General features: G+C 37.0%; 1 protein-coding gene across 1 annotated transcript in view; it reads right to left on the bottom strand.

Moving 5' to 3' along the window:
• The window catches only part of LOC128644711 (IQ calmodulin-binding motif-containing protein 1), a gene marked incomplete at its 5' end in the record, with an annotated part of 195417 nt that extends 181764 nt beyond the window's left edge, over positions 1-13653 (bottom strand). Inside the window, 3 exons of the mRNA XM_053697227.1 lie at positions 1094-1193; positions 11938-12031; positions 13524-13653. Of these exons, the coding sequence (XP_053553202.1) occupies positions 1094-1193; positions 11938-12031; positions 13524-13653 (324 nt within the window). The remainder of the gene's footprint in view (positions 1-1093; positions 1194-11937; positions 12032-13523) is intronic.
• Between the last annotated feature and the right edge of the window lie 5805 nt (positions 13654-19458).

Here is a 19458-nt window from a genome sequence, read left to right as displayed (position 1 = left end):
GCTTCTAGCTGATTGGCTGGATCCTATGGGAGGAGGGGCTTATTACACATTTATACACTGTTTGTATCACTTTTGAATTGTCTGTGGAAGGGGTGAATGCCCCGAAACGTCACAACCTAAATAAAGAGTGCTGTGCTTTAAATCCACTGAGTGCATATTCTTAACGCTAAATAGCACTCCAAAAAAGCTGTGATGTCACCAGAGCCACAGGCAGTTAACCCCAGTCTGGAATGGGTGCAAGAAACAAGGGGGATTACAAACAAAAAGTAATACAACACATAGAAACACCCAGCACTCACCAGCTAGCTCACAGCTAAGATAAAATCACAACTGGAAAGGTTAGTCACCGCATCTGGCCAAATGGCTATTTAGTACCCAGGGCTGGATGTTGCTGAGTCACATGTTGTGTACCTGGTCCGGTCTTGGAGTGCAGTTCTCTTCCATGTTTTGTATTTTCTCTGGGTGATTACAGCCACCTGTGCACCCCTTCTTTGTTCTCAGTCTGTTTGGCTTTGTGAGCTCGCATGATGGCGTGGCTGTGTTAGGGACTCAGGCAATGGAAAGAACCTTGACGTGGTGCCTGAGCTTTCCCATTTGGCCAGATGCGGTGACTAACCTTTCCAGTTGTGATTTTATCTTAGCTGTGAGCTAGCTGGTGAGTGCTGGTTGTTTCTATGTGTTGTATTACTTTTTGTTTAGAATCCCCCTTGTTTCTTGCACCCATTCCGGACTGGGGTTAACTGCCTGTGGCTCTGGTGACATCACAGCTTTTTGGAGTGCTATTTAGCACCCAGGGCTGGATGTTGCCGAGTCACATGTTGTGTACCTGGTCCGGTCTTGGAGTGCAGTTCCCTTCCATGTTTTATTTATATATATATATATATATATATATATATATATATATATATATATATATATATATATATATATATATATATATATATATATATATATATATATATGTAACTATTTAGATTTACAGAAAATTTTGTAGATAAATCATTTGCAAAGAAGTTATTAGACTAATACAATGTTAAACTAAAAATGTGTCAATATTTCTTTCTATATAAATGATTGAAGCCGGTCAAATTACCTGTTAACTCGCATGATGCTCTGTAATATGCTCATAACAGCAGCACCTGTTTCTACATCATCAGTCATTAGTAACTGCAGAAAATGTTCTTCCTGCAAAACTAAAAACATTAAAACAAAAAAGTTAGGAGTGTATTTTTAATCTTTTTTGGAATAGAATGAATTAATGCCACAACTGAAAGTAGAGATGGCACATGCAATATCAATTACAAGCTTGGGCTCTACACTCTTTCTGTATAAATTTGAGAAAAGCATACAGGGAGTGCAGAATTATTAGGCAAATTAGTATTTTGACCACATCATCCTCTTTATGCATGTTGTCTTACTCCAAGCTGTATAGGCTCGAAAGCCTACTACCAATTAAGCATATTAGGTGATGTGCATCTCTGCAATGAGAAGGGGTGTGGTCTAATGACATCAACACCCTATATCAGGTGTGCATAATTATTAGGCAACTTCCTTTCCTTTGGCAAAATGGGTCAAAAGAAGGACTTGACAGGCTCAGAAAAGTCAAAAATAGTGAGATATCTTGCAGAGGGATGCAGCACTTTTAAAATTGCAAAGCTTCTGAAGCGTGATCATCGATCAATCAAGCGTTTCATTCAAAATAGTCAACAGGGTCGCAAGAAGCGTGTGGAAAAACCAAGGCGCAAAATAACTGCCCATGAACTGAGAAAAGTCAAGCGTGCAGCTGCCAAGATGCCACTTGCCACCAGTTTGGCCATATTTCAGAGCTGCAACATCACTGGAGTGCCCAAAAGCACAAGGTGTGCAATACTCAGAGACATGGCCAAGGTAAGAAAGGCTGAAAGACGACCACCACTGAACAAGACACACAAGCTGAAACGTCAAGACTGGGCCAAGAAATATCTCAAGACTGATTTTTCTAAGGTTTTATGGACTGATGAAATGAGAGTGAGTCTTGATGGGCCAGATGGGTGGGCCCGTGGCTGGATTGGTAAAGGGCAGAGAGCTCCAGTCCGACTCAGACGCCAGCAAGGTGGAGGTGGAGTACTGGTTTGGGCTCGTATCATCAAAGATGAGCTTGTGGGGCCTTTTCGGGTTGAGGATGGAGTCAAGCTCAACTCCCAGTCCTACTGCCAGTTTCTGGAAGACACCTTCTTCAAGCAGTGGTACAGGAAGAAGTCTGCATCCTTCAAGAAAAACATGATTTTCATGCAGGACAATGCTCCATCACACGCGTCCAAGTACTCCACAGCGTGGCTGGCAAGAAAGGGTATAAAAGAAGAAAATCTAATGACATGGCCTCCTTGTTCACCTGATCTGAACCCCATTGAGAACCTGTGGTCCATCATCAAATGTGAGATTTACAAGGAGGGAAAACAGTACACCTCTCTGAACAGTGTCTGGGAGGCTGTGGTTGCTGCTGCACGCAATGTTGATGGTGAACAGATCAAAACACTGACAGAATCCATGGATGGCAGGCTTTTGAGTGTCCTTGCAAAGAAAGGTGGCTATATTGGTCACTGATTTGTTTTTGTTTTGTTTTTGAATGTCAGAAATGTATATTTGTGAATGTTGAGATGTTATATTGGTTTCACTGGTAAAAATAAATAATTGAAATGGGTATATATTTGTTTTTTGTTAAGTTGCCTAATAATTATGCACAGTAATAGTCACCTGCACACACAGATATCCCCCTAAAATAGCTATAACTAAAAACAAACTAAAAACTACTTCCAAAACTATTCAGCTTTGATATTAATGAGTTTTTTGGGTTCATTGAGAACATGGTTGTTCAATAATAAAATTAATCCTCAAAAATACAACTTGCCTAATAATTCTGCACTCCCTGTAGTGAAGTTTGGACATTATCACGCTAGGATTAGGAATGTTCATAAGAGGAAACAAAGGACACCTTTGCTTTTGTTACCATTGCCATGGAAACCATTATTGGTGAGGTCCAGTCATTAGATACAAGGCACTATCTTTCTGTAACATATGACAGTTCTTTAAAGTGAAGGTAAAGTTACCTTGATGTCGATCTAGAATATTATTCTTTCTTTGAAATCAGTATGACTGTCATTCATCACTTTTTTCATTTGACTGTAAATAAAGTTATTGCCGTTTTTCAATCACTTATTAAAGGTCCGCAAATTCAACCCGTTATTTTTTTTTTTCTGTCTCGGTCACGTTTTTTTATTAGCCAATTGAAAATCTGTCCGTTAGGCGGCCGTCAATCCGCCTCCTAGATGATCTGCGCATGCGGTGTATTTTTTTTTTTGTTTATGTCGGAACCTGTGCTCCCGTTTCACGCATGCGCATTTGTATTATGCCTGCTTGAGAGAGGATTTGTCTATTAGCGCATTGGCAGTAGATAGTGAAATTGCCGATTTGCGCAGGAGCAGTTAAATGGAGCCTCGTGAACGCGCTTTTGTGAGACGTATAGAGCGGGTGGGACCGCTCTATACGTCACAGACCAGAAAAGAAGAAAAAAGGGGTTGGGAGGAGTCAAAATAGAAATTTATAAGGAAATATAAATATGTTTTATTTGCTAAATATAAAAGAAACAGAGATAAAAACTTGGGCCTAGATTTAGAGTTTGGCGGTAGCCGTGAAAACCAGCGTTAGAGGCTCCTAACGCTGGTTTTATGCTACCGCCGGTATTTGGAGTCACTCAAAATAGGGTCTAACGCTCACTTTCCAGCCGCGACTTTTCCATACCGCAGATCCCCTTACGTAAATTGCGTATCCTATCTTTTCAATGGGATTTTTATAACTCCGGTATTTAGAGTCGTGTCTGAAGTGAGCGTTAGACATCTAACGACAAAACTCCAGCCGCAGGAAAAAAGTCAGTAGTTAAGAGCTTTCTGGGCTAACGCCGGTTTATAAAGCTCTTAACTACTGTACTCTAAAGTACACTAACACCCATAAACTACCTATGTACCCCTAAACCGAGGTCCCCCCACATCGCCGACACTCGAAAATTTTTTTTTAACCCCTAATCTGCCGACCGCCACCTACGTTATCCTTATGTACCCCTAATCTGCTGCCCCTAACACCGCCGACCCCTGTATTATATTTATTAACCCCTAATCTGCCCCCCTCAACGTCGCCTCCACCTGCCTACACTTATTAACCCCTAATCTGCCGACCGCAAAGCGCCGCCACCTACGTTATCCTTATGTACCCCTAATCTGCTGCCCCTAACACCGCCGACCCCTATATTATATATATTAACCAATAATATGCCCCCCACAACGTCGCCTCCACCTGCCTACACTTATTAACCCCTAATCTGCCGACCGGACCTGAGCGCTACTATAATAAAGTTATTAACCCCTAATCCGCCTCACTAACCCTATCATAAATAGTATTAACCCCTAATCTGCCCTCCCTAACATCGCCGACACCTAACTTTAATTATTAACCCCTAATCTGCCGACCGAATCTCGCCGCTATTCTAATAAATGTATTAACCCCTAAAGCTAAGTCTAACCCTAATACTAACACCCCCCTAAGTTAAATATAATTTAAATCTAACGAAATTAATTAACTCTTATTAAATAAATTATTCCTATTTAAAGCTAAATACTTACCTGTAAAATAAATCCTAATATAGCTACAATATAAATTATAATTATATTATAGCTATTTTAGGATTTATATTTATTTTACAGGTAACTTTGTATTTATTTTAACCAGGTACAATAGCTATTAAATAGTTAAGAACTATTTAATAGCTAAAATAGTTAAAATAATTACAAATTTACCTGTAAAAGAAATCCTAACCTAAGTTACAAATAAACCTAACACTACACTATCAATAAAATAATTAAATAAAATACCTACAATTACCTACAATTAACCTAACACTACACTATCAATAAATTAATTAAATACAATTGCTACAAATAAATACAATTAAATAAACTAGCTAAAGTACAAAAAATAAAAAAGAACTAAGTTACAAAAAATAAAAAAATATTTACAAACATAAGAAAAATATTACAACAATTTTAAACTAATTACACCTACTCTAAGCCCCCTAATAAAATAACAAAGCCCCCCAAAATAAAAAAATGCCCTACCCTATTCTAAATTACTAAAGTTCAAAGCTCTTTTACCTTACCGATCAGCCAATAGAATGCAAGCTCAATCTGATTGGCTGATTGGATCAGCCAATCGGATTGAACTTGATTCTGATTGGCTGATTCCATCAGCCAATCAGAATATTCCTACCTTAATTCCGATTGGCTGATAGAATCCTATCAGCCAATCGGAATTTGAGGGACGCCATCTTGGATGACGTCATTTAAAGGAACCGTCATTCGTCGTTCAGTCGTCGGCCAGGATGGATGTTCCGCGGTGGAGGTCTTCAGGATGCTGCCGCTTCGCTCCGGATGGATGCCGCTTGGATGAAGACTTCAATCGGATGGAAGACCTCTTCTGGCCCGCTTGGATGAAGACTTCAGCCGGATCATGGACCTCTTCAGCCCCCCGCTTGGGCTTGGATCAGGACATCGGAGGAGCTCTTCTGGACCGATCGGTGAACCTGGTATGGTGAAGACAAGGTAGGATGATCTTCAGGGGCTTAGTGTTAGGTTTATTTAAGGGGGGTTTGGGTTAGATTAGGGGTATGTGGGTGGTGGGTTGTAATGTTGGGGGGCTTGGGTATTGTATGTTTTTTTTTACAGGCAAAAGAGCTGTATTTCTTGGGGCATGCCCCGCAAAGGGCCCTGTTCAGGGCTGGTAAGGTAAAAGAGCTTTGAACTTTAGTAATTTAGAATAGGGTAGGGCATTTTTTTATTTTGGGGGGCTTTGTTATTTTATTATGGGGCTTAGAGTAGGTGTAATTAGTTTAAAATTGTTGTAATATATTTCTAATGTTTGTAAATATTTTTTTATTTTTTGTAACTTAGTTCTTTTTTATTTTTTGTACTTTAGCTAGTTTATTTAATTGTATTTATTTGTAGCAATTGTATTTAATTAATTTATTGATAGTGTAGTGTTAGGTTAATTGTAGGTAATTGTAGGTAGTTTATTTAATTAATTTATTGATAGTCTAGTGTTAGGTTTATTTGTAACTTAGGTTAGGATTTCTTTTACAGGTAAATTTGTAATTATTTTAACTATTTTAGCTATTAAATAGTTCTTAACTATTTAATAGCTATTGTACCTGGTTAAAATAAATACAAAGTTACCTGTAAAATAAATATAAATCCTAAAATAGCTATAATATAATTATAATTTATATTGTAGCTATATTAGGATTTATTTTACAGGTAAGTATTTAGCTTTAAATAGGAATAATTTATTTAATAAGAGTTAATTAATTTTGTTAGATTTAAATTATATTTAACTTAGGGGGGTGTTAGTATTAGGGTTAGACTTAGCTTTAGGGGTTAATACATTTATTAGAATAGCGGTGAGCTCCAGTCGGCAGATTAGGGGTTAATAATTGAAGTTAGGTGTCGGCGATGTTAGGGAGGGCAGATTAGGGGTTAATACTATTTATGATAGGGTTAGTGAGGCGGATTAGGGGTTAATAACTTTATTATAGTAGCGCTCAGGTCCGCTCGGCAGATTAGGGGTTAATAAGTGTAGGCAGGTGGAGGCGACGTTGTGGGGGGCATATTATTGGTTAATATATATAATATAGGGGTCGGCGGTGTTAGGGCAGCAGATTAGGGGTACATAGGGATAATGTAAGTAGCGGCGGTTTACGGAGCGGCAGATTAGGGGTTAATAATAATATGCAGGGGTCAGCGATAGCGGGGGCGGCAGATTAGGGGTTAATAAGTGTAAGGTTAGGGGTGTTTAGACTCGGGGTACATGTCAGAGTGTTAAGTGCAGACGTAGGAAGGGTTACCGCATAGCAAACAATGGGGCTGCGTTAGGAGCTGAACGCGGCTTTTTTGCAGGTGTTAGGTTTTTTTTCAGCTCAAACAGCCCCATTGTTTCCTATGGGGGAATCGTGCACGAGCACGTTTTTGAGGCTGGCCGCGTCCGTAAGCAACTCTGGTATCGAGAGTTGAAGCTGCGTTAAAAATGCTCTACGCTCCTTTTTTGGAGCCTAACGCAGCCTTTATGTGGACTCTCGATACCAGAGTTATTTTTATGGTGCGGCCAGAAAAAAGCCGGCGTTAGTTTTTCGGGTCGTTACCGACAAAACTCCAAATCTAGGCCTTAGCGATTAGATTATGGAAATATTAACATATTCATTAGTGTGTTTAAAATGTTCAAACTTTACCTTCACTTTAAGGAATAGTCTAGTCAAAATTAAACTTTAATCAAAATACATGCATAGAGAGTGGCGCCCATAAAATAAACAGGCTAAAAGGTTTTTTGAATTAGAAACAAATGAGAGGATAACATTAAAAACTCTCTACACACTGTGTATGTAGTACCCTTAAATAGGCGTTCATGTGGTGGTTATTTTATAAGCTACGATCATAAAATACTAAAAATTATTTTATATTTGCTACGATCTATGGTATATCATAAAAACACAAGCATAGAATATAAATTATATTTAATATATATAAAACATGTTAATACACCTTCACCTAAAAACGAATGTTGTGGCCACAACTAATATAAAAAGGAGATTCTTATCGGAATAATCCAGCAATTAGAATGTTTTCTGTTGCAACTCAGTGACAGCTATGTGTCCGCCATGTATCCACTTGTAATATTTTAAAACGCGTGTTACAGTTTGTATGTATCCAATATATATAGATTTACAGTACCTTCAATCCGAAGTATCCACAGTTATTATTATAACACCTTTATTCTCTTTGTAATCGGCATTCTCCAGTCATTACTTCATCCAGTCACGTGGTTCTAAGAAAACCAATCCTTGTACAGGTCTTTTATTTGAACAAGTGCTGCAAGTTGAAACAATTCTTCACTCGGATTTATCAAGTATAAGGACTACAGGAATAAAACGTTCTAGGTCACAAGTAGTTACCGGTTTGTTGCAGACTAGCTTCCAATCCACTGTCTGATGTTTGTGTCCAATAGTCTTTTTGCCCAGTGTGCATCCGGATATACCGGGTACTCAAATAAGGAAATGTTGGTATTTCAGGTTTTCACCTGACCAGCTATTCACCAGCTGTTTGTCTGTTTTTTCTGCACTTCCGTCACAAAAGACTACGCGTTTCAGCATCTAAACAATGCCTTTATCAAGATGACAGGAAGTGAATAGTTATCAGTCTTTTATATCTGTCCTTTAAAGGGATACTACCTTTCTCTTAAAGGCAGTGTACTCATATTCGTACTGTCTTTTTTACTTACATGATAATATAGTTCAAATGACTGTCTCTAAAACATGTCCTCTAGTGTCAGAAATTAGGGTAATATATACATTACATATTTAAAATACTATTTCTAATTAATCTCTTTTAAAAAATTAAAATAGAAATCTAAAAATCATACTCAAATACTCTTAAAATATTTATGTGCTACTCTTTATAAAAATATACATATTTAAAAATCTACCATGTGATACAATATACCAATTTTGTAAAATTAAGATCTATTTTCAAATAAATGGATTTAGATCCAGCTCCGCATTAAGACCATTAGGTGTTAAGGTATTAAAATTGAAAATTAATTCAACTTCAGTTAAGAGCAGGCTTCTAGTGATATTCCCACCCCTATGTAATGTTATCTTTTTCAGTCCCCAATATCTCATTCCATCCATTTTTGGTTATGGTGATCCTTGAAATGCTTTGATAACAGGTGATCTTCAAAACCCCATTCAAAATTAAGTAGGTGTTTTCTTATCCTATCTCGTAGGGGGCAACTCGCTTGACCCAAATAGTGCCTTTTGCATGGCCATTGAATTAGATATACTATATTACTGTCAGTACATCTTATAATCTCATTTATATGATATACATAGTTTGAGTTACTATATTTAACAGTTTTAGTTTTTATGCTAAATTTACAGGCTTTACAGCCATGGCAAGGAAAAAACCTTCTAACTTGTTCCCTGATAAATCTACATCAATTTTGTTACCCCTTTTGTGTTGGAATTTGCTAGGCGATAAGATATTTTTTAAAGTTTGTGCTCTTCTATAAATTACTTTAGGTTTATCACTAATGAGATCACTCAGCAATGGGTGCTTTTTAACTAAGTGCCAATATTTTATTTACTACCTTATGATCTGAACTATAATTAGTGATAAATGCTGTATCTCTTATTGTGGTTTCCGGTGTCTTATTACCACTTCTTGTTTTTCTAGATTTTAAAAACTGCGACCTGTCTTTTTGCTCAGAATGGAGGATGGCTTCTTGAATTAGGTTTTCACTATATCCTTGTTCTGTAAATTTTCCTTTCAAAATATCAGCCTGCTCTCTAAAATCTGCTATATTTAAGCAGTTTTTTCTTAAACGTAAAAATTGACCCTTGGGTATATTTGTTTTCCACAAATCCAAATGACAACTTTGGAAGTGGTCATAATTGTTTGTGTCCACTTCCTTGAAGAAAGTTTTAGTTATGATAGAATTAGTTTTTATATCAATAGAGATGTCTAGAAAATGTATATGTTTCGAATTGGACTCATGTGTAAATGTTAAACCCCATGTATTTTGATTAAGATCTTCTATAAACATATTAAGAAGTTCCTCACCCCCTTTCCATATAATAAAAATATCATCTAAAAATCTTTTGAACATGATTAGATTGTTATTCCAATGAGATTCTATAATATTTTCCAACTCAAATAGGCCCATAAAAATATTTGCATAACTTGGCACAAACTTTGAATGGGGTTTTGAAGATCACCTGTTGTTATCAAAGCATTTCAAGGATCACCATAACCAAAAAACTAATGGAATGAGAAATTGGGGACTGAAAAAGATAACATTACATAGGGTTGGGAATTTCACTAGAAGCCTGCTCTTAACTGAAGCTGAATTGATTTTCAATTTTAATACCTTAACACCTAATGGTCTTAATGCGGAGCTGGATCTAAATCCATTTATTTGAAAATAGATTTGACAAAATTGGTATATTGTATCACATGGTAGATTTTTAAATATGTATATTTTTATAAAGAATAGCACATAAATATTTTAAAAGTATTTGAGTATGATTTTTAGATTTCTATTTTAATTTTTTAAAAGAGATTAATTAGATGTATTTTAAATATGTAATGTGTATATTACCCTAATTTCTGACACTAGAGGACATATTTTAGAGACAGAGTCATTTTAACTATATTATCATGTAAGTAAAAAAGACTGTACAAATATGAGTACACTGTCTTTAAGAGAAAGGTAGTATCCCTTTAAAAGGACGGATATAAAAGACTGACAACTATCCACTTCCTGTCATCTTGATAAAGGCATCGTTTAGATTCTGAAACGCGTAGGCTTGTGACGGAAGTGTAGAAAAAACAGACAAACAGCTGGTGAATAGCTGGTCAGGTGAAAACCTGAAATATCAACATCTTCTTATTTGAGTACCCGGTATATCCGGATGCACAATGGGCAAAAATACTATTGGACACAAACATCACAGACAGTGGATTGGAAGCTAGTCTGCAACAAACTGGTAACTTAGAACGTTTTATTCCTGTAGTCCTTATACTCGGTAAATCCGAGCTAAGAACTGTTTCAACTTGCAGCACTTGTTCAAATAAAAGACCCGTACAAGGATTGGTTGTCTTAGAACTATGTGACTGTTTGGACGAAGTAACGGCTGGAGAACGCTGATTACAAAGAGAATAAAGGTGTTTAAATAATAACTGTGAATACTTTGGATTGAAGGTACTGTAAATCGATATATATTGGATACATACAAACTGTAACACACGTTTTAAAATAAAACAAGTGGATACATAGCGGACACATAGCTGTCACTGAGTTGCAACAGAAAACATTCTAAATGCTGGATTATTCCGATAAGAATCTCCTTTTTATATTAGTTGTGGCCACAACATTCGTTTTTAGGTGAAGGTGTATTAACATGTTTTATATATATATATTAAGTATAATTTATATTCTATACTTGTGTTTTTATGATATACCATAGATTGCAGTAAATATAAAATAATTTTTAGGATTTTATGATTGTAGTTTATAAAATAACCATCACGTGAATGCCTATTTAAGGGTACTACATACACAGTGTGTAGAGAGTTCTTAAAGTTATCCTCTCATTTGTTTCTAATTCAAAAAACCTTTTAGCCTGTTTGTTTTATGGGCGCCACTCTCTATGCATCTATTTTGATTTAATCTCAACTTGAACGTGTGTGAGAGGATCACGTTTTTAAGAGTGTGCTAAAATGATTTCAGGTTAGCGAGTTCTAGAGATCTTTTGTAAAATTAAAACTTTAATGCTTCAGATAGTGCATGCAATTTTAATCAACTTTTCAATTTACTTTTATCATCAAATTTGCTTTGTTCTCTTGGTATTCTTTGCTGATAGCTAAACCTAGGTAGGCTCATATGCTAATTTCTAAACCCTTGAAGGGCGCCTCTTATCTCAGTGCATTTTGATAGTTTTCGCAGCTAGACAGCACTATTTCATGTGTGCCATATAGATAACACTGTGCGCACTCCCGTTATTTAAGAGTCAGCACTGATTGGCTAAAATGCAAGTCTGTCAAAAGAACTGAAATAAGGGGGCAGTCTGCCGAGGCATAGATACTCACATAGGTAAAAAATATATTAATGTAACCGTGTTGTTTATGCAAAACTGGGGCATGGGTAATAAAGGATCATCTTTTTAAACAATAAACATTCTGGAGTAGACTGTCCCTTAAAATTGTAATTTCTTACAATTGCACTACTTCTTCAACAGTATTTTGCAGTAATACAAATTATGCTAATGGTTTATAAAAAGATAATAATAATAATAATAAATATTACCTTTTTCAGTCAGCTGTAAGTGACCACTACATAACCAGCAGATTGAATCTGTGACCATGCGAAAACTGTTGAATAGTTCACTCCTTTCCTCATCCTTCAGATTGAAAATGACAATTAAGATCAATAATATTTGATGTAGCTGTGATAATTCCTTAAACACTAGAAGTTAAATTAAAGGGACTGTCAAGTTCAAATTCATGATTCAGATAGGGTATGTAATTTTAAACAACTTTCCAATTTACTTTTATCACCAATTTTGCTTTGTTCCCTTGGTATTCTTAGTTGAAAGCTAAACCTAGGAAGGTTCATATGATAATTTCTAAGCCCTTGATGGCTGCCTCTTATCACATGCTTTTTTATTTGCTTATCACAACAGGGGGGAGCTAGTTCATGTGAGCCATATAGATAACATTGTGATCACGCCCGTGGCTTGTGGCAGACACTGCACTAATTGGCTAAAATGAAAGACAATAGATAATAAATAAAATGTCATGTGATCAGGGGGCTGTCAGAAGATGCTTAGATACAAGGTAATCACAGAGGTAAAAAGTATATTAATAATAACTGTGTTGGTTATGCAAAACTAGGGAATGGGTAATAAAGGGATTATCTAGTGTTGACTGTCCCTTTAAGAGATTTTTCAAACATTTTCATTCACTGCTATTAAAATAGAGCTGCATCCAATAAATATAGAAAAGGGAAATAACAAAAAAAAAACCTGAGAAGTAATTTTTTTGTATGATACATGACATAGTGCAACATTTCCCCACCACACATACATTACTAAGAGGTTTATTTTTTGGTAGTAGTTATTTTCTAGATAAGGTGAAATCAGTATTTCAATTGTCAATTTATTAGTCTAAGTCACTGGTTTTCAAACCTGTTCTCAGGCCTCCCTAACAGGCAAGACTTTGTGGATGTCTGAACAGGAGCACAGATGAAATAATCAGCTGATAAGTAAACATGGCTATTTGATCTGCTCTCACCCAAGGTAATCCTGAAAACCTGGCCAGTTAGGGGGGGCCTGAGGAGAGGTGGTGTTAATTCAGTAGAACTTGGATAGTTATTTTTTCCTACTTGCAGAAGTAGCAGAACTTTTTTTCACTTTCTGCAATAAGATTCTTTTAGTGAAACATTTTCTGCAGATCATTTTGAAATAAAATAACATTTTAAATTAGGCAGTTACACTAAAGCACCAGTTCAATTGCAATGTGTTGATTAACAGGAGAATAAAGCAATTTTTAAAGCTTTAAATTATAGTGCAGCAGTTGAAAATTGCATTGCAAATTAGCTGCAGACAAAAAAAAATATTTTGTTAAGTTTTTAAAATATCTTGTGAAAAAATCCCTGAGAGCCAGTTAACAATAAATGCTCTGCTGCTTTGCAGCCCTGCTCCATATTTGACTGTTCTCTTCAAACAGGGACAGAACAGCACTGCAAAGCAAGAGAGCCAATAGTTCCTGCATGTGTCCAATTCTTTCTGCAGACGTGCTGCATTCTCTGCAATGACATCTCAGATCACAGCATGCTCTGCCCTGGGGCAAACTCAACTGACTTGCTCTACTGTATAATGTAAAAGAAGTTACCTTAATTGATCGAACAAAACGAGCTTGTATCCTTCTTCCCAAAACCAGCAAGTTAACAGCAGCTGATGGCAGCAATTTAGTGTAAAACTCCTCAGAACCCTCTTTTGGATCCAGACCGACATAGCAGGTACTAGAGATACACAACAGAAAGATTACATGGACAAGGCCAAAATATTTATTAAAAAAAGTTAATTTACATTTTAAAATTATGTTTTATCTGTTGTTTATTTAATAAGACATAGTTAAATAGTATGTTAATATATCTTCGCCTAGATAACGAGTTTTGCAGTAAACAGGGTGCAAAACTAACGCCTAAAAAGTTGGGTTATTTCACTCTCCATAGCGCTGCCATTATGAGTTACTGAAAAGCCTCCTTGTGCGTGCGATATGATGGCATTAAGCTACAAACCGCACAAAATCCGAGGGCTGCTTTGATGTGCTCGTGCACGCTTTGCCCCATAGACATCAATGGGGAGAGTGTGTTAGAAAAACACCTGAAGTGCGGAATGAAAAATCTCAGTAACGCAACCCCATTGATGTCTATGGGAAAAAAAGTTATGTTTAAACACCCTAACATAAACCCCAAGTCCAAACACCCCTAATTCGCGACCCCCCGACATCGCTGACACTAATAAAAGTTATTAACCCCTATTCCGCCGCTCCCCGACATCGCTGACACTATAATAAAGCTATTAACCCCTAATCCGCCGCTCCCTGACATCGCCGACACTATATTAAAGCTATTTACCCCTAAACCTCCGGCCTCCCATATGATGAGGACACTCCGCGCATGATGGGATCGGCTTCCAGGATGGCCGGGATGAAGATAGAAGTCGCCCCCGGGATGGATGAAGATATAGCCACCTGGATGAAGACTTCTCGCTGCCTGGATGGAGATGGATGTCTGGACTTCAGGAACCGTGAGCAGATATTCTGTTTTTTTTTTTTTTTTAGAATAGCGCTTTGGGCTTTTGTAAAAGAGCTGAATGCCCTTTTAACCCCTTAAGGACAAGGCCATTTTTCAATTTCTTTCCCTTAAGGACCAGGGCTATTTTTACATTTCTGCGGTGTTTGTGTTTAGCTGTAATTTTCCTCTTACTCATTTACTGTACCCACACATATTATATACCATTTTTCTCGCCATTAAACGGACTTTCTAAATATACCATTATTTTCATCATATCTTATAATTTACTAAAAAAAATTTATAAAATATGAGGAAAAAATGAAAAAAACAAAAAACTTTTTCTAACTTTGACCATCATTTCACCACCAAATGCTATCAAATAAAAAAAATCGTTCACTTTTTCACAAACTTTAGGTTTCTCACTGAAATTATTTACAAACAACTTGTGCAATTATGGCATAAATGGTTGTATATGCTTCTCTGGGATCCTCTTTGTTCAGAAATAGCAGACATATATGGCTTTGGTGTTGCTTTTTGGCAATTAGAAGGCCGCTAGCTAAATGCCACTGAGCATCACACGTGTATTATGCCCAGCAGTGAAGGGGTTAATTAGGGAGCATGTAGGGAGCTTCTAGGGTTAATTTTAGCTTTAGTGTAGTAGACAACCCCAAGTATTGATCTAGGCCCATCTTGGTATATTTCATGCCACAATTTCACCGCCAAATGCGATAAAATAAAAAAAAAAAAGTTAAATTTTTCACAATTTTAGGTTTCTCACTGAAATTATTTACAAACAACTTGTGCAATTATGGCATAAATGGTTGTAAATGCTTCTGTGGGATCCCCTTTGTTCAGAAATAGCAGACATATATGGCTTTGGCGTTGCTTTTTGGTAATTAGAAGGCCGCTAAATGCTGCTGCGCATCACACGTGTATTATGCCCAGCAGTGCAGGGGTTAATTAGATAGCTTGTAGGGAGCTTTCAGGGTTAATTTTAGCTTTAGTGTAGAGATCAGCCTCCCACCTGACACATCCCACCCCCTGATCCCTCCCAAACATCTCTCTTCCCTCCCCCACCCCACAATTGTCCCCGCCATCTTAAGTACTGGCAGAAAGTCTGCCAGTACTAAAATAAAAGGTTTTTTTTTTAATTTATTTTTTATTTTTTTAAATATCTGTCTAGCTGTGATGGACCCCCCCTTAGCCCCCAACCTCTCTGATCCCCCCCAAACAGCTCTATAACCCTTGCCCACTAGCTATTTGCTGCCATCTTGGGTACTGGCAGCTGTCTGCCAGTACCCAATTTGCCTCCCAAAAATGGTTTTTTTTTTTAAAGTAATTACATTTTTTCTGTAGTGTATCTGCCTCCCCTCAATACCCTCCTCCCTCCCAGATCCTTTTGAGTGTTATTTCCCCCCCTCCCTCTCCCTCTCTCCCATTCATTCATTCATTGGTGGCAGTGGTTGTTGCGCAGGCCCCCTGCACGCTCCCGGCACCCGGCGTGCACATTCCACATTCAGGACCCGGATGCCGGGTAGCGATGGGCCGCCCACCCGCCTCCCTGTAGCTGCTCCCACCCACCAACGATCAGCCCATCGCTACCGGTGCAGAGAGGGCCACAGAGTGGCTCTCTCTGCATCAGTTTTGGAAAAAAGGTATTGCAGTTATGCCTCAACATCGAGGCATCACAGCAATACCTTGAAAGCGTCTGGAAGCGATCAGGATCGCGTCCAGCCGCTTTAAACCCTTATGTCGTACAGGGTACGTTGCTGGTCTTTAAAGACCAGGTTGTGTGTGACTTACCCTGTACGACATGCGTCGTTAAAGGGTTAAGGGCAGTGAAAAAGAGCTGAATGCCCTTTTAAGGGCAATGCCCATACAAATGCCCCTTTAGGGCAATTGGTAGCTTAGGTTTTTCTTAGAGTTATGGGTTTTTTTTTTGGGGGGGGTTTACTGTTGGGGGGACTTTTGTATTTTTTTTACAGGTAAAAGCTGTTTAACTTAGGGCAATGCCCTACAAAAGGCCCTTTTAAGAGCTATTGGTAGTTTATTGTAGGCAAGGGACTTTTTTTATTTTTTATAGGGCAATTAGATTAGGTGTAATTGTTTTTATTTTTTATAATTTTGTTTATTTTTTTTGTAAGCTTAGTGTTTTTTATTTTTCGTAATTTAGTGTTTATTATTTTTTGTAATTTTAGATTTTTTAAATTTTTTTCGTAGTGTTAGGTTTTTTTAAATTTGTAATTTAGATTTTTTTAATTGGTAGTATTTTTTTTATTTTATGAGAATAGTAATGTTAGGTTAATTTATAGTTTAATGTTTAATTTAGTATTTTGCGATGTGGGAGGCCGGAGGTTTAGGGGTTAATAAGTTTATTTAATGTCGGCGATGTCGGGAAACGTCGGAATAAGGGTTAAAAGCTTTATTATAGTGTCGGCGCTGGCGGGGGTGGCGAATAAGGGGTTAATACGTTTTAATTAGTGTTTGTGAGGCAGGAGGTGGTGGTTTAGGGGTTAATAGGTAGTTTATGGGTGTTAGTGTACTTTGTAACAGTTTAGTTATGAGTTTTGTGAAACATTTTTGTTTCGCAAAATCCTTAACTACTGCTCTCAGATGGCGGTATGGATTGTGTTGGTATAAGCTTTAACGCAAGCTTTTAGTCTAAACGCACAACCTGTAATACCGGCGCTATGAAAATCACACACAAAAACGTAATTTTTTTGAGCATGGAATGGTCGTTGCGTTACAAGCTAAAATGCCTGCGGTATACCGACACGACTCGTAATATGCGTTAAAAGCCATACCGCAACACTTGTATTCTAGCCGCTTGTTAGTAAGGAGCACTAAACCTTTTTTTCCTAAATCAAACATAATGGACTTTTTAATCAGACATTCTATTAGAATTCCAGGGACAAAACCTAGTATAGCAGCTCTAGCAATTTACGGAAGCAAAATATGTGTATCTAAAGACAAAATAAGACAGGTAGGTTAATATTTAATATTGATACTTTACTTATTATCATGACATGCAATTAATAAAATATTATTTGGATTGATTTTTATAAATAAACATGCTTAAAAATTCAAAGGGGTTCATTTTAAATTAAAAAAATGCATTCTGATAACTGCATTTAATTTATGTACAGGTTTCATAGTTTTTCTTGAGAACATCCACATACCCACCTAAAACAGTTTTTTCTTTGTGGCAACCCTTTATATACTTTTAACTTAATTTAATATGCCTGGTTTAGTTTTTACATGACTTTAAAGCCCATTGGTGAAATTCAATGATATACAAATGAACAAAGAAGAATACACATATTACAATTGTAAAGTGTTCCTTCAAGTAATTACAATATTAACCGTTAACAATAAAAAATACCATGGGCAACGTTCATCATCAGCACTAAAAGTGTGTTAAGTCCCTCAGCTGATGGTTGTGAGATACCAGAATGTGCCGATTGCCTACTAGAAGATGCCAGCAGGCAGGTCTGATAAGAAAACTGTGCAGAGAGTAGATAACAGGACCATATGAGCAGGCATAAGTTGTTTCTGGTTATATAAATTCAGTGAAATTAAACAAAAAGGAGACTTTAGTTTTAATTTAGTATTTTATATAACCTTCTTGTATATCATGAATATATTATTTTAAGAGCCACTGACACACTCTAAATGATGTAGATTTAGCAATGTATACATTCCAATAGAAAAAGACATTAGTTGAACATGAAGTTAGCGAGGTCTGCTACAGAGCTGCAAAGAAAGGAAAGGCGCCTCGTGGTGTAATATTTGGGATAATAAAATGTAAAATTAGGAATTAGAAGACTCACAAACAGCAAGCACCAGTGTGGTATATTATCAGCATGCTGGGTCCGTTCAGTCACCCAGCTAACTGCCCATGGCACTCTGCAGCTTGTTCAGAATCTTCAAATGATAGCATGGCAGCTCAAATAAAGGCCGCAAGTCCGTAATAGAAGAATAAAAACTATTTATTTAAAAACAAAAGCAATGCCTTTCAGCACTCTGATACTACACTTCACCGGTTCCTGCTGCTTTGAGTGCTTTTATGCCTAAAGCTTACATTTTATAATCAAAAAATACTACACCCTGAGCATGTTCCCTCTAATATTTTTTTGCACTGTGCGCAAAAATTTGACCTGTGCAGTTCTTGGCCAGGTGACTTAAATGTGTGCAAACTTTATCTACTTAATCTACCTTAAAGGGATGTGAAACAGTCTATAAGCAGTGGCTTATACTTAATAGAAATCATTACAATAAGTAGTACCGTATTTAATATTTTAAATGGATTTTACATTTTATTTATTTTCTATTTTGTTTAAACTTCATTTGTGCAACAAAAACTAAATTATTCCTATTTAAAACTAAATACTTACCTATAAAATAAACCCTAAGCTAGCTACAATATAACTAATAATTACATTGTATCTAGTTTAGGGTTTATTTTTATTTTATTACAAACACTAAATTACAGAAAATAATAAACAAATTACAAGATTTTGAAACTAATTACACCTAATCTAATCCCCCTAACAAAATAAAAAAGCCCTACCCTACACTAAATTACAAATAGCCCTTATAAGGGCCTTTTGCGGGGCATTGCCCCAAAGTAATCAGCTCTTTTACCTGTAAAAAAAAATTACAAATCCCCCCACAACATTAAAACCCACACAACCAACCCTACTCTAAAACCCACCCAATACCCTCTTAAAATACCTATCACTAACCCCTTGAAGATCACCTTACCGTGAGAAATCTTCATCCAACCGGGCTGAAGTCCTCAACGAATCCGGCAGAAGTGGTCCTCCAGACGGGCAGAAGTGGTCCTCCAGATGGGCAGAAGTCTTCATCCAGATGGCATCTTCTATCTTCATCTGGCGCGGAGCGGGTCCGTCTTCAAGACATCCGACGCGGAGCATCCTCTTCTTTCCACGGCGACTGAAGAATGAAGGTTCCTTTAAGTGACGTCATCCAAAATGGCGTCCCTTCAATTCCGATTGGCTGATAGAA

Source organism: Bombina bombina, unplaced genomic scaffold, assembly GCF_027579735.1.
Source record: "Bombina bombina isolate aBomBom1 unplaced genomic scaffold, aBomBom1.pri scaffold_534, whole genome shotgun sequence".
NCBI lineage: Eukaryota > Metazoa > Chordata > Amphibia > Anura > Bombinatoridae > Bombina > Bombina bombina.
The sequence above is the reverse complement of the archived record's forward strand: the minus strand, read 5'-3'. Positions and strand labels throughout refer to the sequence as shown.